The sequence below is a fragment of the Haplochromis burtoni genome, unplaced genomic scaffold (assembly GCF_018398535.1).
Source record: "Haplochromis burtoni strain Fernald_Lab_line unplaced genomic scaffold, NCSU_Asbu1 Contig_1, whole genome shotgun sequence".
Lineage (NCBI taxonomy): Eukaryota > Metazoa > Chordata > Actinopteri > Cichliformes > Cichlidae > Haplochromis > Haplochromis burtoni.
The window spans coordinates 374,712-402,400 of record NW_024582362.1 but is presented as its reverse complement, the minus strand read 5'-3'; the positions used below and the strand labels follow the sequence as shown (position 1 = coordinate 402,400).

Here is a 27,689-nt window from a genome sequence, read left to right as displayed (position 1 = left end):
GCTCCTCTGTTCACAGTTAAGCAGCTGTTAAATTGTTTTGGCTAATTTATATCTGAAGGCTCTCGTTACGCAGCTCTCCCTAAAAAGCTCTCTTGACACCCATGTCGAAGGGTTAAGATTTTTGATTTTCATCAGCCAGTCGCGTTCCCTCCGTCCTGCCCCTCCACCCAGCTATTGCATTTGGCCCCCTTCTCTCTGCTGAACCTATAGCTGATATCTTTCAATCAAGCGCTCTCCTGTCTTTGCAATCACAGTGTCATTGTTCATGTCATGTTGTGGAAAGCTCTTTTGACAGAGCGCTGTGATGAATCACCTGGCTAAGGCTTTTGGAAAAGAGGCCTTCAGATCCCATCGCCCTCCTTTTTCATAGGAAAAAAAACATTCAATTCATTTCTCCTGCTCTTTCATGTCTCCTGCTGCTTTTTTCATTTCGTACACAGTGTTTTAAAAGTTATTCACTGCAAACCCTCCTCTTTTCTTCTCACCGGGCTTCGCAAAGCAAATATCTGGCAGGTTTAGTTCATAAAAGAAGCGCTTTTACTTGCTTAAGGTGCTGACGGCAAGGCACACTCTGTTATGTTGAAGGCTTAAAAAAACAAAACTTTGCAGGGTAAGTCTCAGCCGCCAAATTAAGTGGCAGAGGCTTCTAATTCTTCTCTGCTCACCCCGCGGAAAAATGAATCCCCTTGCTCTTTTGTCCAGTAAGCCGTAGCAATGTAGAGGAACTCGTGCTCTTTTTTTTTTTAAAGTTTGTCATGAAATTCTTGCTGGTTTTTTTTCCTCTTATATCAACTGCTAAAAGTGAAAAGAGGGACAAATATAAACTTGCAGGAGGAGCGTGTGAGCACACGATCACGTCCAGGGTGAGTGTTTTCAAAAGGTTGAACACATCACACAAGAAACCTGACTGCAGGAAAAGTGCAAATGACACTCCCTCCAAACGGGCAAAAAAAGTGAGCACGCTGTGCTTCGAAAGCCTGTAACAGGTTGAAAATGAAAACAGCTACACATGTGCAACATATATCAGTATTTTAATGGTGTCAAGCAGCGGATTAGCAAAAGGCATTTTCCTGTGATTACAAAATATGTATTTAGGATTGTTACCTGTTGAAGATCTAACAGGATGGGGTTGGGTAAAGGTGAGGGATGTCATGCATGGCTGCCAAGGAAAATTTATAGATCCAGACACTGTACCTCCCAGCTGTGCAGTGCTTACTCCGCCCAGCCCACTAAATCCAGACATCTCTGAATGACAGGAGGCAAAGTTTGAACTGGCATCCAAAACTTTACCCTTAACCAAACACTTCAAACTCCATTGACACAGAGATCAAATCTTATTAATACTTGCCCACATTTTTATATACACACATATATATATATGTGTGTGTATATATATATACACACATATATATATATGTGTGTGTGTATGTATTTATACATCAAGCAATTCGTGCATTTGGTGATCTGTCAAATGCTTCCGGGCATGACTATTTATACACAGCTGAGCAATTAAAACATATTATTGCAGTATTATACAATGCACAGTAATTATAATACAGTCTTGATTAATGTTGTTTGGAAAGAGTGTAAGTACAGTTCTTAAAAGCACTGCATACACAACACAAAGCTGGATATTAAACAAATGTTAGATCGTGAGACTTTAAAGGTTGGAAGTTTTTGTGTAAACACTTTTTAAAACACTACTTTGAAAAGTGTTTTGAAAAAGCCTTTTCCTGTTTTTTCGCAGCCTGAAACGTCTTGAATGCAGGGCATGTTTCAACCTTTCAACGAGTCACACTGGTATTTTGTCACAATTATTTTAGGAGTTTCTTTCATGACTATGCTGAATGAGGCGATTTGTACAATTAAGGCACAGAAGCTTCAGCAATGTGAAGTTCGGAGACCTGGACAAACCCTCTGCTGTCTGCAGCGGGAGGCCTGACACCTGGGCAAACACTGCAGCCCAGTGATCTGTCATCAGCTATGGAAACCAGCACCAACTTGGTCGCTTTTGTCAGTGCACAAAAGAAAATGCCTCAAATTAATTTAGCACTCTGCATTCATCTTCTGTTGAGGCTTAAGACCTCATCTAAGCTTGCGAAACAGCGAGGAGCTCATGGGGCTTCATGTAAGAATTTTGGCTCATAGGTGAAGCCAAACGCTGTTAAGACGTGACATGTTGACTGTCTAGTGAAGTATGTGTATCCTGTTAATTCAGACAGTTGGTAATACCTGGGATCTACAAAGCCCTCAGATGTACTTCTGTGTGTACTTCTCTGATCTCTTTTACTCAGCCTTTCTCTACAATACCAGACCTCTTGAGGACATACAAGATAATTGTCCTTCTCCCACAGACAACCTCAAATAAACCGCTGCCAATTCCAGCCTGTCTTGAGCACAGCAGTGATGACTTCTCAGAAGATTGGCGAGGCTTTGCTGAGTCCTGATGATGCACTGAAATAAATATTCACATGGTCTGGAATGCAAATATTCAATGATGCCGTAACCTTAACTCGTCATTTGACAGATTGAAGTCAATAAGTTATTAAAGTTGGTTCCCTCTGGATAAAAAGTCAAGCAAATGATTATACTCATGCCTTAAATGTGCCGTAACAAGGTGAGTATGCGTGCACAGTGTTTTTCTTCGAGCTGGGACACCAAAGCAAATACATAAAGAATTATACATACTCCAATATGTCAGTGGCTTACTAGGGAATTGTGTTTTAGGCCGTCCAAACAATAAGATTAAATGGGGTGTAGAACAAGATTTTTGAACATGTATAAAATGAACCAGGCTCTCATCAGGTAACACCTATTTTAATAACATCATAAGGTAATATTTTAAAAGCACATCTGCTAAATATGATAAATTAATCCAGAATGTGTCTGCAGAGCATTCGTCTTTAAAGTGCATCTCATTTGTATTCCACGCAATATCTGCACATAGCATATCATAGCATCATAGTGTAGTATATCAGAGGGACAGCGCAGGTTCAGCAGTTTGAAGTTAGAGAGGCTTGCTGAGAGGTTGAGGTGATTTGCAATGTGCAGAGGATGTGTTGGACAAAGGATGTTGAAGAAGAGAGCTGCCAGAGGACACTTGCAGAGGGTTGGTGTGACAGAGGAGGATGCAAGGGATAGGGTGAGATGGAGGAAGAAGATCTGCTGTGGCGACCCCTAAAGGGAAAATCTGCACAGTTACACTCATTTTAGTTCATTGGCCACATACAGCGCAGTATGATTGCAACTGGTTCACACCAACAAAATGCTGCATATGAACCTACTGAAAAACACCTTCTTTTTTTTCTTTTTTTTACTTGGCTTTCATTGCAAAGAAGTACAATCTGTAGAGGTTCCTGTCCTTTTAGAAAACAGACGACGAATAGCCTGAGATGTCCTCTTGGATCTGCATGATGTCACTGAGTATGGCGATTAATGGGTCATGTTAGGCATACAGCCCACAACTGTAGCAGTAGTTTGTTACAGATAGCGGATGAACCAAGGGACTACACCAGGCCCACTTTAGGATAAATAAAGACCATTTTGGAACTGAATCAGCTGGATATTGGAAAGTAAAGGAAAAGGTCTCCTTAAAAACATGTATTGGAGTTTTTTCAGCCCAGTGACAGACTGGTGAGACCTGTTACCAGGTATACTCTGGGCTCCAACCTCACCGCATCCCTGAACTGGATAAACAAAAGAAAATGGATGAATAGATGGATGTTTTTAAACTGTGAAAAATAACTAGTTGCCCCATGAAGAAGGTGTATTTTGTGGTTTAACCCAGACAACATGGCTACAAGGTAGAAAAAAAAATGTTAATTTGAACACTTTAACTGTAATAATCACAGTATCACCACTGCTTTTCTCAAATCCTGAATAAATTAAGCCCAAACCGTCCACATCATTAGAACTAGCTAAGAGTAAGTGAGAAAATATGCCTTTTTGGAATCTGAGTGCACTGACCTTTTCCTTTGAATAGCATGGCCATTTTCTATTAAACCTGCAGCTATGAATGCATGCATTTATTGCAGGTATAAGTGTAGCACAAATGGTGTAACCTGATTGCCATTTCCATGGTAACATCATGTGACTTGGCTGCAATCAGTGCTGCGTAGCTGTCACACAAAGCCATTTAGACAGCCAATTGAGGAGAGGTCTTAAGAGTAAGACGGCCGGAGAGCCAGTGCAACAGGACCTTTTTTTTGTCTCGGTGGAGCATTATAGGGCACACTGCTCAGACGTGATCACACACCAGAGGAACTCATCTTAAGCTCTTTAAACTAGCCAGTAATCCGCCAATATGTGCAATGTGACATGAATCTTTTGGCTGGAAAGGAGGGCATGCTACTGCATCACATTCAGGTCACCTAATTCCTTGTCAGTGTTATCCATCCCACATCCATGTTATTATTCTTAACAATACTTGCCTTCAGATCAAGCACTTAAAAGGGCATTAGTGTATCATCTGGATTTACTTGAATGGCAGGAGAATTTGGCAAATGCGCCAGATACAACTGAAGAAATCATTTTATCTTAAAGTCTTTCTCTTAATTTTGGCGTCCGTTACATCATATATGCTCCGATAAAAAGCAAGTTGATCCATAATCACTTCGGCTGTGTGTGACTCACTTATACCTAAATGCACTTATGCAGGGAACAGACTTTATCCACAGCTAAGCATGGCATCTTAGAGGATTGTGAACAGGAAATATGCGGATACTATATAACCAAGTCCTTGGTGACAAAAAGACTTATGCAAGAACAGCACCTCTTTATGACTGTTTATTCTTTCAAGGTATAGTCCACCTTAGGATGAACTTTATAGTGGCGTTGAAGGGTCAAATGGACTGAAACTTAAAAAGAAAAACATGAACAAACAGAAAAATGCCACAAAATCAGACAAAACACATCAGAAATAGAAAAAAAAATGCCACAAAAAGTTAAAGAAACAAATCTAAGAGTTTTTTGGTTGTTTGTCTTTTTTTTAGCTTTTGCAGCATTTTTCTACTTGCTGGTGTCCTCTTAAGTTGCAGACCATTTCACCTGTCAGGGCCACCATAGACTTTCACCCAAGAGATAGGACCATAGTTTAGATTCTCCCCCCCCCGCCCCCTGTAAAACAAAAAAGAAAAGAACATTTGGGGCTTAAAAATGAAATCAGTGCAGGATTGAAAATATCTGCAGTTTCTTGTGAGGTCACTTGAGGTGAGGCCCAAACACGAGCCAATCCCCACAGACTCACGTGGACATGGGGTGATTTTTTTTTTTAACACACCCTTTTAGGGCTTAAAGTGAAGGGTGTGTACACTTTGACCAACAGCCACATGCCAACACGAGCAGCTTCGAGTCATCAAACTGGATTTCTTGACCTTGGAGGGTTTTCTTTTGTTTTCTTTTGTTGAAAGAAGTCATTTGACAAGAATTTTGTCTCACCGTGCAGTTACCTGTAAGAACAGACCAAGAAGAATGGGCTTTGTTTGCAGTTTTTTGTTGTTGTTGGGAGGTTTTTTGCACAAAAACTGCTAATGTTGAAGCACCATACAAACCAGTGAATGCCATCACAATGGCTGTGTCCATCTTTTATATAGTTTGTGATCCATGTAAATGAACAACCAGAAGAATGTAGACAAAGCCTTGAAAGAAAAGTGGGTTGTTGGTGATTCAACACCCAACTTTTAACAAAAAGTAATTTGAATAATGCAACCAAAGTTAACTTCAGCCCCTCTGTTTATCATTTATAACTAATATATGAATATTTAATGATGAATATTTACTGTAATCTAATTTTACGTTTTTTTAAATAATGACATTTTCAAAAGTCTTTGGACAACAAGGTCCTATCTGGAATGATCCAACAGTATGCAAGATTATGTATCTGTCAGGTATCCAAAATGTTTACGGAGAGAACACAGGAAGATCTGATCGGTCACCAATACTTATATGAATATTATCCAGATGTCCATTCTCTTCCACTTATCCTTGTCAGGGATGCAGGGGGGCTGGAGGCTATCCCAGCTATCTTAAGGCAAGAGGCAGGGTACACCCTGGTCCCTGACAGGTTGCCAGTCTGCCACAGGGCTAACACATAGAGACAGACAACCATTCACATTCACACCTATGGGCAATTTAGAGTTACCAGTTAATCTATCCCCACTAACTGCATGTCTTCGGGAGGTGGGAGGAAGACATGCAAGATATGAATATGAATATATTGTAGAATTCAAGAGCCGTGTATCACAAAGATTGAAGATGTGGCAAAATGTCATCAAAGACCTTTCGGGAAACTGAGTATATCGTTAAAGGTATTGTGATTACATTATTTTTACTTATATTCTTTCTTTGGTTGCAAACTACTGGTTGCTATCCTACTGCCACATAAGCATGAAATTGCTTTATTTGGAAAGTTAAGGAAAACTGTGTATTGTCACAGATGATTCGGCTAATTTTACATTAATATAGTTATTACATTTTTCAATACTTCTTACATGCTAGAGAAGGTTAAAATAATGTATTATGTAATGCTAATAGCTTTAAGTAACATGTGAGAAAAGATCTGCTAAAGCATGCAGTGTTTGCCCAAGACAAATAAATACAGTCATACTGGCTGTGTCCTTTAGCATGTAAAATGAAAAGAATGCAAAGTATGTTAATTGTTTACTGGGATTTAAAGCTGGGAATCACCATGACTGCCTTCTTGCAGGTGCATAATTTTTTGTGAGAAGCTTAACATATGAATAAAAACATTTCAAAAGCAATTGGGGTGATTGATAAGATATCAACTTTAACATCTCTATCCTTCAGTCCCCGGCTTACAAATCCTTCCTTCAATTCAGCCAGAAGATGAACAATATTCTTTGTCTGCAAATCCAGTCTCATGGCTGCCTTCCCCGCAGGTTTCTTTTCAGCAACAGGTTAGCCACAAGGGCAGATTAAGCCTTTTCCCCTCCCCAACCATCCAGTAACGCCAGCAGGCTGTATAGAGCCCATGTTGGGTTTTGCCTGTTGAATAGTGGCTTATGGCAGCTAAAGACCTCTAGAGGGGGAATCCTGAGGGGATTACTCTCACGTCCTCCATGAAGTGGGAAATCAAAACACGTCTTGAGCGTCTGGGGGTGATCTAAAGCATTCAGCATTCCCCCGCATGCACGCACACACACACACAAACGCAAGCGAACACGTCTACACTCATTTGTCAACATGCACAGTTGCACAGCCTCACAGACACATGCATACACAAGTAAACTTTGGGGATATTGGATGCTCCTGTCCCTTTTACCCATTGACACCCAGAGTTTTTTTGATACCCACGTATAGACATCTAACAAGGGACAACTCCACTCTGAGAGGATTAGTGTAAGTCGGACTGATAATGAAATCATGGACTGAGTAGCTCTTGGGAGGATTTTATACAAAAGAGACCTGAATTACTTTGTCTTTTCTTTTTTCACATCCTTTATTTTCTATGGTGAGAACATTAAGAACAGTATGAATTCTGCAGCACATGTCATCCTGTGACCCCTCCCCATCCCTCCAAGCAGGGAACCCCAACATTTCCACCATCCATACAGAAACTGCTTAGCCTTCTCTCATCAGCAGCGGAACACATCATCATGGCATTAAGCTGCTGTAAGGCCCGCATCTTCTTTCACCGCAAGAGTTCAGCTGGGATTACACAGACTATCAGCATTCTCCTGCATAAATAGATTAAAAACTAGGCTGTGCCATGGTGAATTGTCAAGCGTCATCATGAATTTCTAAATTATCGTAGAAATGCAGCGAGTTATGTCTTCATTTTCTCCTCCATTCGTCTAGTGGCTCTGCGAGCAGTGCAAGGTTATATGTAAATTTGCATACATAAACTGTACGTGGAGAAACTGCAAAATCATTTCTTAGACAAGAAGAAATATTATTACTATATAAACAATATAATTACCTTGTTGGAATATTCAAAATCTGAAAGGTAGATGTGATTTATGAGCGTTGTTTTAATAAATATTATGTAATTTAAATTGAATTAACTTGATATATAATTAGTTTTCCTGAATTCCTGCTCTATTTTAAAACTTTACTACAGTTTTCCTGATCTGGCGGCGGCTCCTACATCAAAGTTAATTATAATAATATCATTTGTTTGTTTAAATGAATGAAACCCATCAGTGAACTAAGTAGAACAACACATATTGTTAAAGCTGAGCCCCTGATGAGTTTTCAATACAGGCGAGTAAAAAAAGGAGATACGCCCTTTTGCACTTTTAAGGTTCACATATCAGGATATAATAAAAATCATATTATCCTTATCAGGACTTAAGGTTAGGTAAATATAACCTCAGATAAACCTTAGCACATGATTTATTATATCATGCCCTCATTTATTTAACAGAAATTTACCCAAAATGCAGAAGAATTTTCCATTGGCATTAAAAGTAGCCAGGTGCTGCTAATCAAATGCACCTAATTAATTGATTGATCGTCACAAAGTGTGAGCACCTGTATGAAAGCAGATGGTTTGTCAGTTTGCTGTTCTGAGGTGTGTGTTAACACAATGCCAAGAAGGAAAGGCATAAGCAAAGATCTCAGAGCAGCAACTGTTGCTGCTCTGAGATCTGGAAAAATGTTACAACACCATTTTCGATTGCAAAATTACATGTGAAAAAAGTTGAGATGTTCGGCCATGAAACAGCAAGCACGGTGGTGGAGGGGTGAAGATTTATGCTTGTTTTGCAGCCACGCGTGGACACCTTGCAGTCACTGATCAATCATAAACTTCTCTGTATACTAAAGTATTCTAGAGTTAAATATGAGGCCGTCTGTCTGACAGATAAAGCTTGGCCCAAACTGGGTCAACAGCAAATCTACAACAGAGTTGCCTGAAAAGAGAAGAATCGAGGAGTTAGGGTTATGGCACAGTCACGGTCCAGACCTCAACCTGATTGAAATGTTGTGCCTACAACCTCAATAAACTGAAGCAACGCCATAAAGAAGAGTGGGCCAGAATCTCTCCACAATGAAGTGAGAGACTGATAAAGCTACACAAAAAATGATCACTTCAAGTGATAAAAGTAATAAAAGTGGTTCGACAAGCTACTAAATGATTGGATGCACTTAGTTTTTCTTTTAGTGCTTCTGCTTCTTCGACTCAATGTCACCACGATGTATTATGCCATGTGTTGTTAATTTAAGGTTGTATTCACCTAATTCGAAGACCTAATAATGGTGAGATCATTTTTCATTGTAAAACCTTAGAACTGACAGAGGATATTCTTTCTTCTTCCATGGCTGCACATACTGTTTTGAGGCTCCAGTATTTATGTGATTTCTGTCATGTAATTACGCCATTAAATGTCATTTTACATTATGCCATGCCATGTCACGTTAGACGGTTTTATGTTACCGCTATGCCTTGTCTGTGTTCTGCACAGCATCAGAAGGAACATATTAATGCAGACACTTTATTAGAAACTACATACAGTAGAACGCCATTCAAGGACCTGTCCACCCACATCATCACATCATCAAAAGGAGGATTTTCAATCTTAGGAACTTATCTTTTAGCATTTACAATTGCAGTGAGTCATGCACAAACGCCCTTTTAACTTGCTGTGAGGGAACACGAGCATAAACAGCTGTTACTTGTGAAAAGAAGGCTACACTTCTGTTTGGCAAACATTTAGAAATAGCTTGCCCTCCATTCAAGTTGGTCAGACTCGAACGATTTGCTTGAAGTGTCGAGTCACAGCTCCAGTGAAACTGACCTGTAGCTTATGCACAAAGAGCTTGGGGAGAAATGTAGGTCAAAAGCTAATTATGTGGTCTGGCAAGTGGGGCTTATATCAAGAAATTTCTCAAGGGCTACAACAGATCTGCCTGCACATGCTTGCTCAAGACACGTACCATGTGATCCATTAGGCTATTATTTGTTTAGGTACAAGACACAGTCACACCTTCACCTCATGAACTTAATGGTCTTCGAGAGCCAAAGTCCAAATGTCAGTGGCGGCTGTCACCATGCATTGTTGACTTAAATTAAAGGTAGAATTCAGCGAGTGCAATCATATTTGTCAAAACCATCCCTCGTGGAGGGTCTCACGTTAGAGCAGTAATTTAGGGATCAGGAAGGGAGAGCCACCTGTTGAGAGACAGAGGGTAAAAAGAATCCGCAGGCCTTCCCAGAATACCTGCGCTCGCAGCCAGGAAGTACAGTTTCGGGGCTTAATGTTGCATTCCACACGTTGCCTCTCGCAAGAATGCTGCTTCCAAAGTGTGTGAGATTAATATTTAACACAACATTGGCTGGAAATGCTGCTGCTGCTCAGAGTCTGTGGTTTACCTGGCTGTGTTTTCCTAAAAGCTCTGCTGCCACCGTTATCAAGCTTTCTTCATAACAAAGTCTCAAGTGACTGATGCACTGGTAACTGTATAGTCTTGCTCTACAGGATTTTAAGGGACAGACAATATTTTCCACTGGACATCATAAAGTATGATAAATATTATTTAAATTAGTAGATTACCAAATTAAAATGGATATATGCATTCACAAATATCAATGCTGTTCATGTCTAAATATATAATTTTTTTCACATTTTGAGATACCTCACCAAAGAAAGAAATACACATTTCTGTATTAGTCAGTGCCATGTAATTTGTCCGCCCTTGTCTTCCTATTATAACACATTGCTAAGACTGTTTAAAACATCTACTATAAGGTGCCATATACTTGAATTAGGAGCAACCTGGGCCCTTTGACAGATCCACATATTGCTATAGCAACAACAGCCTAGCCATTGAGATATGAACAATGTGGTGGGGCAAATAGAGCAGGCTGAGATTGGAAACACAGGAGAGATTGGAAACTTCAGCTATAATGATGATGTATTGGATGCTGCCTCCGTTTCAGCTGCAGATCACTCAAACTGGCATTCCTCTGGCCTTGTCAACGTGGTATGTTCCTCAAATTTAGAAGGAACTGAATAAATTTGTGATCATTATCAATAAAACGATAAATGATAATTGTCGCAGAGCTTTAGTTATAGCAATTTAGATGCAAATGATAAAAATGGAGCAACACAATAAGGCTTCTGATCCATTATTTTTATGTATCACAATGACGCTGTCACTATAAAATCAACCGCGTGCATAAAAAGGCTCTGGCAGACTCTTATTTTTATTTTCGTGCAATTCTGAATCTGTATTTTGATGCGTTCATTGTCGGCGTTACGTACTCTGCTTGATTGCTCCTCAATATTTATGAGTTACAAAGCACATCAAGCGGTGCAGGAGGCAGTTCTAGCTGCACAATGAAAAACATCCTCCTGTTATTAGTTTGATTCATTACTGTGCCATTTTAGTTCTACGTGCAAAGGGGACCGCTCACCTGCAAATCAAATATCCCCGTTTTTCATCAGGTCTGCTGTACTGTTTATCCAGCTAGATTGTTTTACTGTGAGCTGCCCGGTTTTGGAGATACTGGGATGTTCCCTTTGTGGATTTGATAGAGCAACCAGGGCCTGATTTCTCAAAGGATAACTCTTTGGGTTTTCCTTTTTAGCTATTATTTTGTTGCATCACATACAAGTGAGGGCAGACATCAACCAAAATGACCAACTCACACCGAATCAGTCTTTTAATCTGAACTGTTTCTGTAAGCGACATAAAACTATAATCAAAAAGAGCTCAAATATTACCTTTCAATGGGGAAATAGTTTGTAGGTAAAGAATGTGAAGAGTGTTAAGGGGGGAAAAAACGTGCTGGTCAAACATAACTCCCTTGGAGCGATCATTGCACTGATTGGGTGACAAAGATGAAAAAGGCCTTTCAATATCTCAGACTAATGTTGTGCCTTTGCTCAGACCGGCTGTTGCCCTGGGTGCGTGTGAAATGCTTGGCGTGGACAAAGTAAACCATGGCCGGTGCCCATGCTCCATTGTCCTCAAAGCCTCCTAAAGAGGTCTCTTCACAGGTCCAGCAAACACACTCTCCAGACTCTTGGCATATCTCTGAAGATCCTCCTTTTGTGTGAGGAAACACATTACTCTCTCAAGGAGAGTAACAGGGGAAACAAGGCAGCACTAGTGAAAAGGCTTAAGTATGTCACCCCCCACCCCTGTCAGACCGCCTCTCTTCCTTGCCAGATGATAATTGGGACTGAAACACTTTTTTGGTCGAAGCCTAATTCAGTGAGTAAATTGCAACATGGGAAAAACATGAATGGGGCCCAAGCTGTGTGGTGACTCAGCCACAGAGACGCTAGAGTCGCTCTTTGTGGCGGTCTACAAAAGGGAAATGTTCTGTTAATCAGCATTGTTATATAAGTAAGTGTGCTTTCCTTTAAAACTTCGAGTGAATGCTCATGCCAGACGAAAAATATCGATACCGAAGGACACTGAGTTTGAGCACCGCGCACAATCTGTGAACATCTTTGCAACGTGTTTCTACCTGCTTCATCTGTTTGCTTCTCAGCAGAAGCCTTTCTGGTTTTAGCCCTTTGTTTTCTGTTTTAACAAGTACAACTGGATCACTTCTCATTCATTTCTCACAGCGGTTTAAGTCCTGGAAGTGGGCATGGAAAACAAACCACAATGCTGACCTGACCAGCTTATACTGATTTGTTTCCCTGTGCTTGTATGAAAGAAGAAGAAAAAAACGCAAAGCAGATTAAAATTTAACAAGGAATGCCAAAAATTCCTCTCTGCACAGATCAGTAAAGGTTTAAACTATGCTACACAAAGACACTATGTTTCTCCATAACAGCAAAAATGAAGGTGTATTAACGAACTAATGAACCTTAGAATAAGGGACTGTTACTTTACAAAGCAGCTACATGCTGTAGTTAGGGTGGATGCCAAGCAGCAGTTTCAGCAGTAGAAATCGTTTTAGCAGCGCTTTGCAACTTCATATGTGTGTTTTTATATCAGGAAAAAGGTAACATGGGATTTCCAAAGAAGCCATGTTGCAGTTCTATAAGTCACAGAAAAAAAACACCAAAATTTGTCTCCATTACAGTACTGTTGTCATAGAGACAGCACACGCAGCAGAGTAGCATCACCGCTAAGTAGACGATAGTTTCATGGTAACTTGATAACTACGCTGTAAAAAAAAGGTCCTTCAAAGTTAAGAAAATGACTTAATCATTTTCTCCTTTCAATTGTATTAAAATATACATATTTCTATATTATATAAAAACAAAACATAAACTGTTTTCATCACCAACTCCCAAAACACGCGATGTGGCTTTGGATTGTATCTAAAGCCATAAAACAAAAGATCATATTTGTATATATCCACAGAGTATTTTCAGTTATTGTCCTAAAATGTTGTGAGAAAAAATTATCATCACTAATATAAGTGAAGATATGATTTTGTCATAAAATTATGAACATCAGCGAACCTTTAGGGAAGGTTTACTGTATCTACTCGTCCCCCTTCCATCAGATCAGGGAAAGAACTGAAGATTTTCCTCTTTGACAAATAAAATTCATCATTAACCTCAGCTCAAGGGGTAGAAAACATAAAAAGAAAAGAAATTTAAACTTTAGTTAAGATCAGAAAAATACTACTAAGCTAAAAGCAATATGTAGTATGGGCTATGCAGCCTACAGGACTGCATAGCAGATGCTGTGCACAACTACAAACAGCAGCTCTGCAAAAGTAGAATCATCTGCTAACGCAAACACTAAGAAAGACAGTTACCTGTAAGTGAAAAATATAGTGTGCATGTGTGTGTGTGTTTGTGCACACAGGGTGCCACTTTAAAATAAAGCCCAAATAATACTATGCAGAGGAAATTATGAATGAAACTGCCTCTTTACATCCTGCAGCAGCTACTAACTCCTTAAACCCTGGGCAGGCTCTGCTTATACCAGGAAATAGGTTGAAAATAAGAACAAGAATATACAAAAGTATAGCTTCAGGCAATCTGAAGTGATAATTTTCCAAATTGCTAGTCTCTTCTTTCTTGTGTCTCACCGTGCAAGTTCAAATCCTTCACTCAGACAGACGACTCTCTCATTATCTCTCTCTATAGATATGATGCGAACAGGTAAACAGTAGCTGAACTTGCACCCAAAATAAGTTTTACTATATAAGGAAAGCATGGTATTTGTTTAAACTACAAAGCCTCATTTTAAATTAGCAGCTCGGCAAACCCCCACTTGTCATGTCTCACCTTAGAGTCATACCTATAGCTCATAAGAACACATTAGATATTATACATTATTTCCTCTTTATGTTTGTCGCTTTCACGAGTTTTAGCAGGATGTAGCCTTATCGCTACTCCAGGATCCTGGGAATGTGCTTTCCTTGTGTATTCTGTATATGCACCACCCGCAATCGGCAGCAAACCCGAGGACATAAAGGATGATAATCTCCTTGGAATTCCTCTGCGTTTTCTTGTAGAGATGAGGGGAGTGCTGGACAGTGGGGTTAAAGGGTCAACGGGACCAGTTTGCTGAGGCCCATCTGTCGGCCCCTGCTCTGTTTACGCACCATCTCAGGAGTGAAAGGCAAGCGTCTTGAGAGCTATCCTGTTCTCATAACATCTCAGCGGTTCATATCTGTGGAGGAGACTCAGAGGGGAGCTCGTGGTGGTCCGCGCCCAGTGACCAATGTTCTCCCTCCTATTCATCATCTGCTCGTCCGATGAGACCTGCAGACAAAACTTAATAAGCAGCAGAAAAGGGTTTGACTCAAGAGGGCTTTCAGCTTTCAGCTTTAAAGCTTAAAATTTTAAGGCTTTTTTTTAAGCAGATGAAGGCTTGAAATACATGAAAGCATGAAAGCTTCTCTTTATAAAAGGTTATTTTGAGAAACTTCCTGTCAAAACATTCACATTTATAGACTTTAAGAAACACACCGGGCTAGAAACACAACAGAGAGTTAAAAAAAAATAATGATGATGATAAAACAACTGACACCGACTATATAGAACAAATTACAGGAAATTGTCCTCATCTGCATTAGTTTTAATTTAAATTAAATTTCTCCAGAAAAGGAGTTTTCATCATCTTCTTGTTTATCAGTGTGTTTCTGTTTTCTTATAAAACTACACTTGTGTTTGTGTTCAACCTTCCTTCTACAATGACACATTTCAATTTGGGGGCTTGCCAAGTATGACATAAATAAAAAAAAAACTCTAACAACTCTAAGTAAATGTTCCATACCTGCCATTTTGAGCCATTTCATTCACAAAATCTATGATTATACATTTTAATAACACCAGAGATAAGAGAAAGCGTGGCTGACTGAATATCAAATGGTGATATATATACAAAATGAGATGGTTATCCCAACCATTTGAAACTATGATACTGTATTTAGAGTGCATTTTGCCTTAACTTGTAAAAATTACAGCCCTGGCTATGTATTTAAGAAGAGCTGACTACAGTCGGAAGGCAAAATGTGAAGCCTATGACCACATTAAAAAGCACTTTAATATCTGACTTCAAAGTGGCAAAGTAAGAGCACCAGGAGAAAGCACTAAAAACAAAAACAATAATTTCACAGGTCATTATAAATATTAGTTAAAATTAAAATCTGCTTTTGGGTGGATTTTTTTTTCATGTTTACTTCACCTATATAAGATTGCTGGATGATGAATGAATCAGGTAAGGATGACATGATCAATTAAAATAGTAGAAAAAAAGGTTTCTTGTTGGCTTAAACACAGTAAAAAATAATTAAAAACATCCCCTTACCATTGTTACTAAAGACCACTGTCAGAGGTCTTTAGTTAAAATGTGTTTAAATATGATAAATTTGTATTTTTTTTAACGTTTGTCATGTGGTCCTGTAGAAGCCTGCTGGCAATAAATGAATAAATAACCTTATTTTTGTTTCCACACTTTATGTTTTAAGAACAGGTTTAAAGAAACCACATACAGCATGTTAAGCCATCCATCCATCCATTCGCTTCCGCTTATCGTTTTCAGGGTCGCGGGGGGCGCTGGAGCCTATCCCAGCTGTCATAGGGCGAGAGGCGGGGTACACCCTGGACAAGTCGCCAGTCTGTTGCAGGGCTAACACATGGGTCAGACAACCATTTGCACTCACATTCACTCCCGCATTCACACCTATGGGCAACTTAGATTAATCAATTAACCCATACCCACTAACTGGAGAGAGAGAGAGCCCAAGCAAACACTGGGAGAACATGCAAACTCCACATAGAAAGATCCCGGCCTGATGGTGGAATTGAACTCAGGACCTTCTTGCTGTGCGGCAACAGTGCACAAACATGTTAAGCGTTGATTATATTCTGCTTGTTGACACAGCTTGAAACACCATGGCTAAATAGCCATTGTAGTTATATTTCTTGTAAGTGTGCTTAGCCCACCACCGGAGGCACACTTCCACACGTGCATGCAATCACAAAAAAAAGTGGTCAGACATTACAATGGGTGGACATAGCTACACTGGCGTCATCCATTGGTTGGGTCCTGCATTGAAACCTCCAGATAAGTGTTTCCGATGCTTCCGTTGATTAAAAAAAACTGGAAAGGATGGTCTCATTGGCTAGGGACTTGTGATTGACTGGTCCTTAGCCAATGAGGAGACCCTAGATAACCCTCATTTTTGAAATGTATGACCAAGATTTGCTAAAAAGACTTAATTTATTATGTGACTGAGCTCCTACACTCAGTGTTAAAGTATTTACAGACAAAACGTCAGAAGTCTGTTATTTTATGCAGTTAGATTTGATTGGAAGTCTTTTTGCAACCACAGCTGTCGCCCTCTGGTGGCATTCAGATAGAATGCAGGTTTAAGGTATGTCTGCGTTAGCTTAGTTTTTCCAGCCCGTAAGCTAGGTCCATGTTTTTTTGTCTCTGTGATCCACATGTACTCTTAAGCTTACTGTCTGGTATTTTTTAATAATTTACATCTCTGTAACTCAAGCGGATAATCAAGGCTTTAGCAGGCACATTTGGTTGCATTTGGGCACATTTCCTGCCTTTATGCTAAGCTAACCTACTCTAATGCTAGGTGCAACCTCTATTGTTTAATTGAATGCCATATTTCTCACAAAGAGTCACGAATTTGAAAATTTATGAACTTGTGTGTTTGTGAGGTAGAAAGCATGACTCTGGAGCTTGATGATCTTCTCTTGCAATATTATATAGATTTATTTTCAGTTTATCACTAAATTTTACTATTCTGCCTCTTGACTCTAACTCTGTGTGTGAGGCATGTTGAACAAATCAAAGTGCCTCGCTTTGTTTGCAATAACTGCATTGAAAGAGGTGATTTTTTTTTCCTAGGAAAACTGCAAGGTTCACAAACTCCAGCATTTTCAAAGGCTTATATCAGCCATACCACCAGTTTACAGTAATATATTTTAACGGGAAAAAGGGATGCAATTATAAAACAGCTCTGTGAGCAATGCTCCTTACAATAATTGCATTAAGATTAAGTCGGCTCAGTTAAAAGATGCTGAGGTAACAACCCTCAAAATCTTTACTGGCAGGAATCCTCAAAAAAGGAAACAATGAGGCTAAATCTTTACAGATAACTGATTTGGAGTTGTGTAAACTGGGGAAATCCCTATTGTTGGCAGATGTACCAACAGGTCTTGAAAGTCCTAAAGGCATCTACAGTGCAAGTCTTGGCTTTATGAGCAACAGCCTGAGGAGCTCAGACGAAATATTCAAACTCCAGGCAAAAGAAAAATCACACAGGTGAGTAAAGAAACAAATTATGTCATTATGTCCACATGTGGAAAATAAGCCTAATTATGTCACCTTAATTTTAAACCATTCAGTAAGTAGCTTGTATGAAATAATAATGGAGATCGTGACAAATAGGAACATCAAAGTACTTGTGAAACATTTAGACTTGCTTTGTGTAGCCAGACTGTGAGCATGCCTGAACACGCCTGCATGAACTTTTAATAAATCTTACATTGCAGGAGGAAAACCCTTAACAGATTGATTAACTGCTGACAGCTTTATGACAAAATTACTATTGTTGCACTCGGAGCACTCATCATTAGTTAAATCAATGGTAAGACATCACCATTTATACTATACCACACTTTATAGCGTCTCTGTCAGCCCTCTCATTTGGTCCAAGTCTATCACCAGTCCACAGCAATACAACACACCAGCTCTCCTAATAGACAGTAGTTATGACAGTAGCTGTCATGTGACACCAAATAGCATTTGATATGCACATTATATCTCAGAACGATTTAAGCTACGCTTGTATAGAGCTTACACGTGTAATTTTTAAACAGGAATAGTTTACTTTAGACAGTTAAACTGGCATTAGCCAAACCAAAAAGGCAACCCTTGTAGAAACTGAGTCAATTTACCAAAGAGTACTTTTTGCAGAATCGTGTTCTGTCTCACTAGCAATATTAATGCAATTGGCAATTAATCTGCAACACAAAGTACAGTATTTTCCATAATTTGCACATGTAGATGTCATATTGGTACAGGAGCACAGGTATTTTGTTGTTTGGTGGTGGATGTGTAGTGTACACGGGTTTATCTGGTTTTTTGTATTTTTAAAATAAATAAAGCTGCCTACTGTGGCTAAACAATGGGTCATTGGGAGCTTTGATACTAATCCAAGACATAATTATGCCAACTATAAACTCAAAATAATGAGCTGAAAGATGATTAAATACTTTGCAGTCTTTTAGGGACCTGCAGAGTGTGGTAATACTTCATATTTCTCAAGCCTCGCTCTTCAAATCATTTCATCCATTGTTTATACAAAACAAAAAGGTTACTGTAGCTTTAAAATGTTGCTTTTAAGTGAAGTCAGGACATTGTAGGATTCTTCATGGGCGCAGTTTTTTTTTTTTTCTTTAAACCCGAAACTTAAAAACAAGTCGGCCTTAAGAAGGTGAATATCAACAATCTTTGAGGCAGATAAAACAAAATGGTCAGTGGAAAAACCCGCCGAACAATCCCAACTTGTCTGAGTGAAATGATTAGGCTAAATCACATTTGTTTGGCTAAAGCAGCTTAAAAGACGCATGCATCGCCAAGAGTGTAATAACACAGTGACTGGAGGGGGGCTTTAGAAATACCAGAAGTCTGACAACATAACAAACAGTTGGGTCCAATGTCCTCATTCAGTCTGTGTTCATGGTTACTGTTCATTCATATCAATTTAAAGTTTACATTAAAAAGTTAAACCGAAACCATCGCGTTGCGTCGGTGTTGCCACTGTTATTGTAATCTGCACTTGTTGTTTCTAGATCACACCTGTACAGATGTGATCAGAGGAGATCTTAGAAATATCACAAACCGTGATTTATGTTGTTCTGTACTGAAAAGAAGCTGCGTGACTCAAGATAAATGAGCTTGATAAATATTTTTGCACACTTCTTATTGTCTCATTGGTGGTGTTTTCTGATTTTTGGCTGTGCACTCACTGCGCTCACAGCGACTTTGGATCCCAGTGGATGGGTATCCCTTTCCTTTCAAAACGGTGCAATCTAATATGCCCTCAGCCCCTTCCTTCAGCAGCAGCCGCAGAGTTCCAGCAGTTAGTAACTTCATCTCATTCGCATCATCTTCCACAAAAGGTGTGTCTGTTTACAAAACCCCAGCAAATGTGACACTTACAATGTCGGCAGGTACAAAGCCTCCGGCCGAGTGATCTGCGACTAGCAATGAAAGATGAAAGCGTGGACTGACACCGCTGCTGTGGAGCGCGTGTCTGGATGATGCTCCCGTCAGCCGTCAGACAGACAGGTGAACTGGGAAAGATGACCAGGAGAGCAGAACAGGGAGTATAAGGGTTGATTCTTGGCCAAGGCTGGGCTAACCGTTTGATATACTTTGATATGTGCACTCCACCTGAGCCCAGACTGTGAGTGCAAGGGGTGATAAGCAGGGACTTGTCAGGCACTTTATGGGATGCGGCGTTTGTTTATTAATCACTAGGTTCTGTGATGTGTCTCTCATCACCCCAACAGGTATAATTAAGCTTTAAAGGGCATGGGAGGCTTGATGTGTCTGCAATTCATTTTGTTTTATCTCCGCGTTCCTTTTGAAGTCTCTGCTGCACGAGTAAGATGTGAGTGTACAGTGGAGGGTGTGTGCACGGAGGTGAGTAAATCTCTGCATGGTCACACAGGTTCTTGATAAAGATGTAGTCTGTGGTTCCCATGTTGCATGACCTGAACTGTCTGCTTACACGCCAGCTTGTTTAGCCTGACACGTCTTGTTTAGCCTCAACGGATTCAGTCATTTCAAGGCTGACAGTTCAAAGGTTGTCAGTCTGTGATGGCCAGGTATTGCGGCGCTTGTATGACATCTTGGGTTCCCAGCGGGGCAGCTGCGGCGGCCTGTTTTTCAGCACAAGTATGTGACAAATGTTGAGGGGAAAATAAACAAAAAGCCATCTAGCTGTGAGCGACGTAGCCCTATTGACCGTATCAAAAGGTTAAGCAAATTGCAATATACATCAGAGGAATGTTTGAATTTCACGGGCCCTTCTCCACTTCATCTCTCCTAAAATTGATTTGTGGTGTCAAATGAGATACTTGGAGTAGGACATCATACAGGAATGTAAACACGTTCGCACTACGCCTTTCTAGCCTTAATCTTCTGGCACTTCTAAAGCATTTTGAAATCTAGCCGTTCTTTTATTCCATACAAAAATGGCTTATTTTAAATAGCCAGCTTGAGTCAGGAGAGTCTATCAAAACACCTTTGCTACTTGTAAGTAGGCCAATGCATCGTCCGTATTGTCTGATGTGCTTCTTCTTGATTCTCTTCCATGTGATTCCCTGTCAGGAGCAGGCAGAGGTGCGAAAAGATGAGAAGCTCACCTGTTTACTTTGGCAGTGAAGACCGAGCAGGCAAACAGCCAGTAGCTTGTCACTCTTCCCACTGGATCCTCCCGTTCTGTCCCCACGCATGTGAGTGAATCGATGCAAGCCATGCAGAAACGTTACCCGGCGTCGCACTTAACATGACTAGCACGGGTCAGGGGAACATTTCAGTACGAGCCCCTCCTGCAGGAGCTTATGTAAATTAACAGCAGTATATAAATTACATTCCAGCGGAATAAATGTGGCACTGAGAGAATGCATATCTTGGTAGATAGAGTAGATGAATATCGCTGCATTTTGTTTTCCTTTCTATATCACTCGGATCCTTAACTTTACTCAAGTTCTAACTTTCTGATCACGCAACAGTTTACAAGGTGTCTATCAAAGGCTCCTGTGCACACAGTGTGCAATGGGAAATGGATTTAAGTGGTGACAATCAAAGATTTACAAGTTACTAATTCATTGTGCGCTGCAGGCAAAAAACAAAAAAGACACACTCATTGTAACTTCTCATTAGTGGAAGGAAATCATGATTATAAATGTGCAGACTATTTATTATTGTAGGAATCGGGTTTATGTTGTAACCAGCGGCTTACTTTCAAATAGTAACCATCAAAGCTGAGGCTCACTTCATGAGACAGTTAATGGAAAGGAAAAACACCTGTGGCTGCACCTACCTTTGCCAAAGCAGATGCAAATAAGTTTTGCTACTTTACTTTCATCCCACATGAAAATTACAACAAGAAACCAAGAGATGATGCATGTTTGGCAGTCTTTCTACATGCTTTGAAGTACATGAGTTATGGTAAGTGAGTTGCTTTCAGGAGATGTTATTTTCAGTAACTGAAATCAAATTGTTTGGTGTTGTTTGACTGGAGCTAATCACTGAACATTGTTGTGGAGAGGCAGTGTGAGCTTTGTCACGTGTGACCTGTTTTGGGGTTGCTTTTTTTTTTTATATGAGTGTATGTGTGGAGAGTAGAGGGTTAACATTTAATGAAGGGACAGAAAGATGGGGAATTACGTTAGACAAAGGTACATAGGTATACATAGTTGATGTGATGTCATGTGAACAGCCTAATCCTCTAACCCAACAGGACACTTATGTAACCATTAATTTTCTGTCAGTAACACAACGCTAAGGTAAACATGCTCTGTAATGTTTATATTTAGCAGTTTCTGTGATTTCCTGGCTTTGGTTTTGAACATTCATGCAGGTGAGGATTTTTTTACGTTATTGCCAGACCAGTGCATGTCAGTATTGGTCCCATTACGCTACTTTAGAAGTAGGTGAAGTTGTGCCTAACACATATAATCTGCTTTTTGGGGGTTTGATCAGCTCACATCTATAATCAGCATCCATCCGTATACCTGCTTTGCATTGTTGATCTCTGTATGACTGATATGTGTATAAGTGTATTTATTTGTATGGAAATGCAATAAAATAAATATATGTGGCTGTCATTATGATAGCATTACGTCTCATGCCAATTAATGCCTCTTTTGTTTGCTACTAGAGGTGTTTCCATACAATTTAAGTGTGCTAACTCATTATTTGCAAATCTATAAATCAATCAAAGCCACACTGCTTTGTGTGAACATTTTTATATGGTTTGTGTCAATGTAATGTTGGATCCCAGGTACCTGGTCCCAAGTCCGAATCCCAGACAAGCCCCCAAATTGTTAGACTCATCAAAAAGGTCCTAGGGGATGGGGAGTAACAATTTAAAAAGTGTCTACAAATAAAACTGTATTTTTTAAAGGTTTCAATTAAAGAGAAAAGTAGACTGATGTGTCCATCAAAAACCTAAAACAAAAAGTTTGCAACAAATCCTCAAAGCTGAAAAAAGTCAAATGGTTAAAAAAGAAAAGACTGTTAGTTAGTAATAATTAAAATGTATTCATGTAGTGCTTTTTAAGATGAGAGCCAGTCACATAGTGCTTTACAGAGGTAATACCCTTTCTACTACAATTCTTGTTCACCCAGCGCTTTTATGTATCATTGTCACTGCACTGGGGCAATTCAGGGCACAGTTGCCCCAGTGCCCAAGGGGCAACTATTTCCTGCACAAGGATACTTTGACACATGGACTAGAGGAGCTATGATTATAGCAAATAACCCACTGTTTCTCCTGAGCTATAGTCGCCCTCAAATAAGGAAGCACTTATAACAGTGCCAGAGCTATCTGGTGGGGCTGGCCAGCTAGTCTTCAAAGCTTTTATACTCCAATGTTGATTGCTGAGTGGAGCCTTCTGTGCACTGTCACGGCAGGAAGGTGCATACACAGCACTACTGCATGTACCAGAGCCAGACATCTTCTTTCTCATAAAAAAATAAATAAAAATTGCATTTGTGACTATAATACACATGGCTAGACCACGTAATCTATGATATAGCTTGTTTATTGACACAAGAGCTGTGCAGATATTTAAAAACAACCAAATCAACGTGTCTGCCACTTAAAAAATGTTGTCACTGTCCACAGACTATATTTCCCTATCTTATATCACATGTATGCTATATTCTTTTCGTGGTGTGGCTATATTCAATTGTCCTTTTATTATATCAATATAAATGCAATAAAGATAGTCCTCTCTTTGTAGCTTACAAGAAAAAATAAATACCATAAACATTTGCAGGCCTATGTGACCTTATAAAGTTGGAAACATCACAAAAGACAACTTGTATAACCACAAACCTTAGCAATAAACTGCTCTAAATCCCTACTATATGCCTTCTGTAAAGTCGGGGAAATGAGAAGAATTAAAAAAGATGTGAAAAAGATTAATCCACTTTATAACTTGGCCCGCAGCTTGAAACGTTCAGCATACTTCTGTTGCAAGATGGGGAAAAATTAATTGTTTTTCAACAAAATTACGACGATAGTACAGACTACTTAAAATTATTGTACACTGTACTGAATTTGAATTTACTTATAGTGCAATTTCATTAAATTTTTACAAAAAATGTACAAATCTGACGATGAGCAAGCACTTGGTGACAGCGGGAAGAAAGAACTCCCTTTTAACTCACAATGAGACGTCCAGCAGAACTAAGTCAGGGAAGCATAGAAAAACAAGGGCAAGGGAAAAATGTAATGCACAGTTAACATATATGGCCAATCTAGAATCACATGCAAGGACATGCATGTGATTCTAGATTGGATACCCAGAGAAAACCCACAAAGGCACAGGAGAAGGCCTCCAGCAAGAGCTCTACTTCACCACCACATTTTCTACTGCATACTGATGTCTTTCAACTTTCAATTGTGACTGCAGCGTCTAATTGTACTAGAATACAAACTCTAGTTTGGGATGCAAGAGGATTCCTGAAATATTACATTCATCATGCATCTTGATCAATAGTTTATTTTACTTGTTATTGTCAATATTTTAAAGGAGTTTTTAATGATATGCATTGGCAGGTTTTATATGTGGCTCATCCTCTTATATTTCTACACCTCATCACCTTAAAGATGGATTCATTTGTAGTGGTACATGCAAGGTGGGAGGAGGATACAACGAGATCTTGTGCAGACGGGGAAAGTCCCCAATTATGTGGTAAATTTAGAGAGTGGTTGCGATATTTATTCTTAGTGCCCAAAGAACTTGGCATTTATGAGACTTGCCGCAAATGCATTCCCCGCAGCACAGGCAAACTTCAGGCTCATTGCAGCAGCTCAATCAGATGAAATAGCTGCTGCTGATGATTTATGGTGGAGTTTGGAAGAAAGTCTCCAGTAGCTCGGCTTGTTTAATGCAGGTGCCCTTTCAAAAAATGAAACAAGTTAATTAGGTTTACAGTAGCTCCTCTTTTAGAAGGTCGATGAATATGTTTTAAAATTTCCAGAGCCATGAAAAAAATACTAGAAGTTCTAAGAGTCCAAGCAGTTTATAGTTTATGTAAAATTGATGTATCTTCTACAGATGGATAGGGATTATATCAGGAACCATTGTATGTCATGCTTTCAATCAATAATGCTTTTCTTAGCAGAAATCCTGGATTACATTGTGCCACTAAAACTCTGCAAAGGTCATTTGAGTGTGCTCTGTGCTTAAAAGGTATGATTTGACGCCACTGGATGTTCATTGTATGTAATCAGCATGGAGTCAAAATGTAAGGACAAAAAGGGAATGTACAGAAGTTGCAATGCCTCTCTCACACAGCAGGGGTGATGGGATTTTTAAGTGCCTTTGCAGGGAACAATTTATGGCCATTACGGTGGACTATTTCTAGCCATAGAGATGGATTAGGGTCAATTATTGTCCATTATGGAGAAAGATGGCCGCGCAATTCTACGAGAAATTACTGGTTCTGGCTGCAGTACATTACAGAGAAATTATCTCTTGGGCCTAAACTAAAATCTGTTGTTTTGTGACTGATTCCTTTAGTTTTGCCTGATGTTTTTTCCTCATAATGTTCCCATACTTGTGGCCTATTAAATAATATTACATATTGTGGGGATGTGTGCACTTTAAATTAAACGTTGCCTCTTTTTTTTTCCTTTTTCCTTTTCTCTTTATTTATTTATTTAATTTTTGCAGGTCAAAGGAGCCTACTCAGGTAGGCTATGATGATTATAAGATTATATGATATAAGATTATATGATATAAGATGCTCAGTTGGTACTAAGGGCCCCAAAGTGTGCCAAAAAATATCCCCCACTGTTACACCACCAGCAACAGCCTGAACTGTGGAGACAAGGCAGGATGGATTGATGAATTTGGACCCTACCAAAGCTGAAATCAAATCAAACCAGGCACCATGTTTCCTATGTTCTGTTGTCCCTATTTTGGTGAGTGAATTGTTGTCTCAGTTTCCTGTTCTTAGTTGAACAGAGGGCCGTCAGATATGGTCTTCAGCTGCTTTAGCCCATCTGACCTGTCATTTAATCAGAGAGGCTCGTCTGATCACCTGTAACTGAGTGTATGCAACACAAAAACACTTTCAATTTACCTTTTGTTGGATTAAATTGTAAAAAAAATCAGCTTTCAATTTACCTCTGAGTCCATAAAATCAGAGGTTGCTATCTAAATATAATGTTTTTATTGGTCTCTCGCTGTCTGTTTGGTTGTTTTTTAAGAGGGTATTTTTAAATATAACGCTTCCAGTATTATTATTACAGTTATCTAATGCTTTTCCTATACTCCGTGGTCCTGACCCATACAGTAAACTTTTTCCAATAAGCAAACCCTTTACAGCCACCACCCCCCCCTCCTGCTTTCAATATGTTTATGTCTAAATAATGGAGAAGAATCGGGAAATAGAGGGTGAGCTCCTATTATTCCTGGCATTAGAGCTCTGCAGTGGCTGTCATCTTGCCAGAGCTCAGGCTGGCAGTCAGCACAAACTGGAGGTTACTGAGAGAAGTCCCTGCCAGCTGCCAGGGTTGGGGGTGGGGGGGTTGAATGCCACCATACCCTCCAGCAAATATTAATCAAAATCCCCGATCAATAACTTCTCAAGTGCTAATAAGCACTGGCAAGTTTCATGATATGTGAGCCCCTTCATCATTTCAACTACCGGGAGATTTATTGGAAATCCATTGTTAGGTCCAAAGTATGAGGTAATGTAGCACTTAGTAAATGAAGTAAAACCCAAAGCCCGGGGTGATTTGTATTTCATTTACAAAGAACATGTCTAATCATTAGTAGCTCCATCTCTCTGAAAAGCAACCAAACTGCCGTAATGATGGCTGTGTTCTTTTATGGCTTACTTACTCAGCAATGTCGCAGGAGATAACAGCAACCGGTAAAGCCTCGCTGTCCTCCACTCCAGGCTGGTTCACTCCAAAAGAGCCATGGGGGACTCCTACGCACCATGGAGTGATTAAAGTCATGTTAGGGAAGCATTATGGGTCAAGTCATAAAGTAATTTGATTTCTGTCCCCCTACACTGTCTCCTATCAAAGTGATTGGTCTCCTGGTCATCTCACTGGCTGACATAATTGTTAATTAACCATTATGGGCTGCCCTCTCTCATCTATATCTCACAGCAATTACTCATTTGACAACAATGCAGTATATCACAGTGCATGATGTTTGGACACAGACCAGTTTTATGAGTACGAATCAACCTGATATTTTGAAAATGCTGTGCATTTACTTACACGTATGGATTCTTATTTACCCAAATATTAATTAGCATCAAGCACACGATTGCCTTGCTGCTTCACTTAACGCCGAGACATATGCACAAGCACTGCAGAGCTGACAGATTTAGTAGTGTTTTCAACCAGCTATTGGTGTAAATTTGCAAACTAGTCCTTCACACTGGTTTTCCCTTTTTTCAAACTAACCCCTGAAGTCATCAGCTCACTGCACGTCAAGGCGAGCTGTCTATTTAAAAATACCACAGATCAGGTAAAGAGGTCTAGGGGGAAGAAAGTTAAATAAAAAGCTCTTTAAAATGGTATTCATAGAGAAAAAGACAAACAATGCCGCGTTGAAAATAAAAGCATGCTCTAAAGTCCATTCTGATGACAGTTGGAAGAATGCGGGCTTTATGGGGGACTTGAGCCCCATCTATGCTGTATCTTTTAAGCGTGATTATTTACTTAAAACAACAAACCAAATCTCCAAGTCTGGCACTGTGGACGATGGCCCTTTGATTGAGCTCTGAGCTTGAATTCTTAACTAATAAATTGTTCCGTGCCTTTGTCTGGGGCATTAGCAGCAGTAGTCTACGTTTTTCTTGTCCTAATCTCAAGAATGTGGCAGCCTCTTGAGAAGCTCAGGGGTTTCCTCCTCTCCCAGAGCCAGTGTCTTCACTTTGTTTTCTTAGAGGACTCCCTGGATTGACAGGCCTCACCGTTAGCCCTCTCCTCGGCCATCTGTTTTCAACGATTCTGACTGAGCACATCAAAGTCAATCAGTGCTGCAAAGCATTTTAAAAGTCGTAGC

General features: G+C 39.7%; 1 protein-coding gene across 2 annotated transcripts in view; it reads right to left on the bottom strand.

Moving 5' to 3' along the window:
* Positions 1–10,579: 10,579 nt before the first annotated feature.
* Positions 10,580–27,689, bottom strand: part of lmbr1 (limb development membrane protein 1) — a 67,546-nt gene continuing 50,436 nt past the window's right edge. The window contains exons 16-17 of one of the 2 annotated variants that reach the window (XM_042228143.1): positions 26,508–26,598; positions 10,580–14,645 (exon numbers count right to left, since the gene is read on the bottom strand). In XM_042228143.1, coding sequence (XP_042084077.1) covers positions 14,624–14,645; positions 26,508–26,598 — 113 coding nt within the window. In that variant the 3' untranslated portion in view covers positions 10,580–14,623. Of the gene's footprint in view, positions 14,646–24,248; positions 24,555–26,507; positions 26,599–27,689 lie in introns of those variants that run through there. The other variant, XM_042227933.1, reaches the window with a different exon arrangement.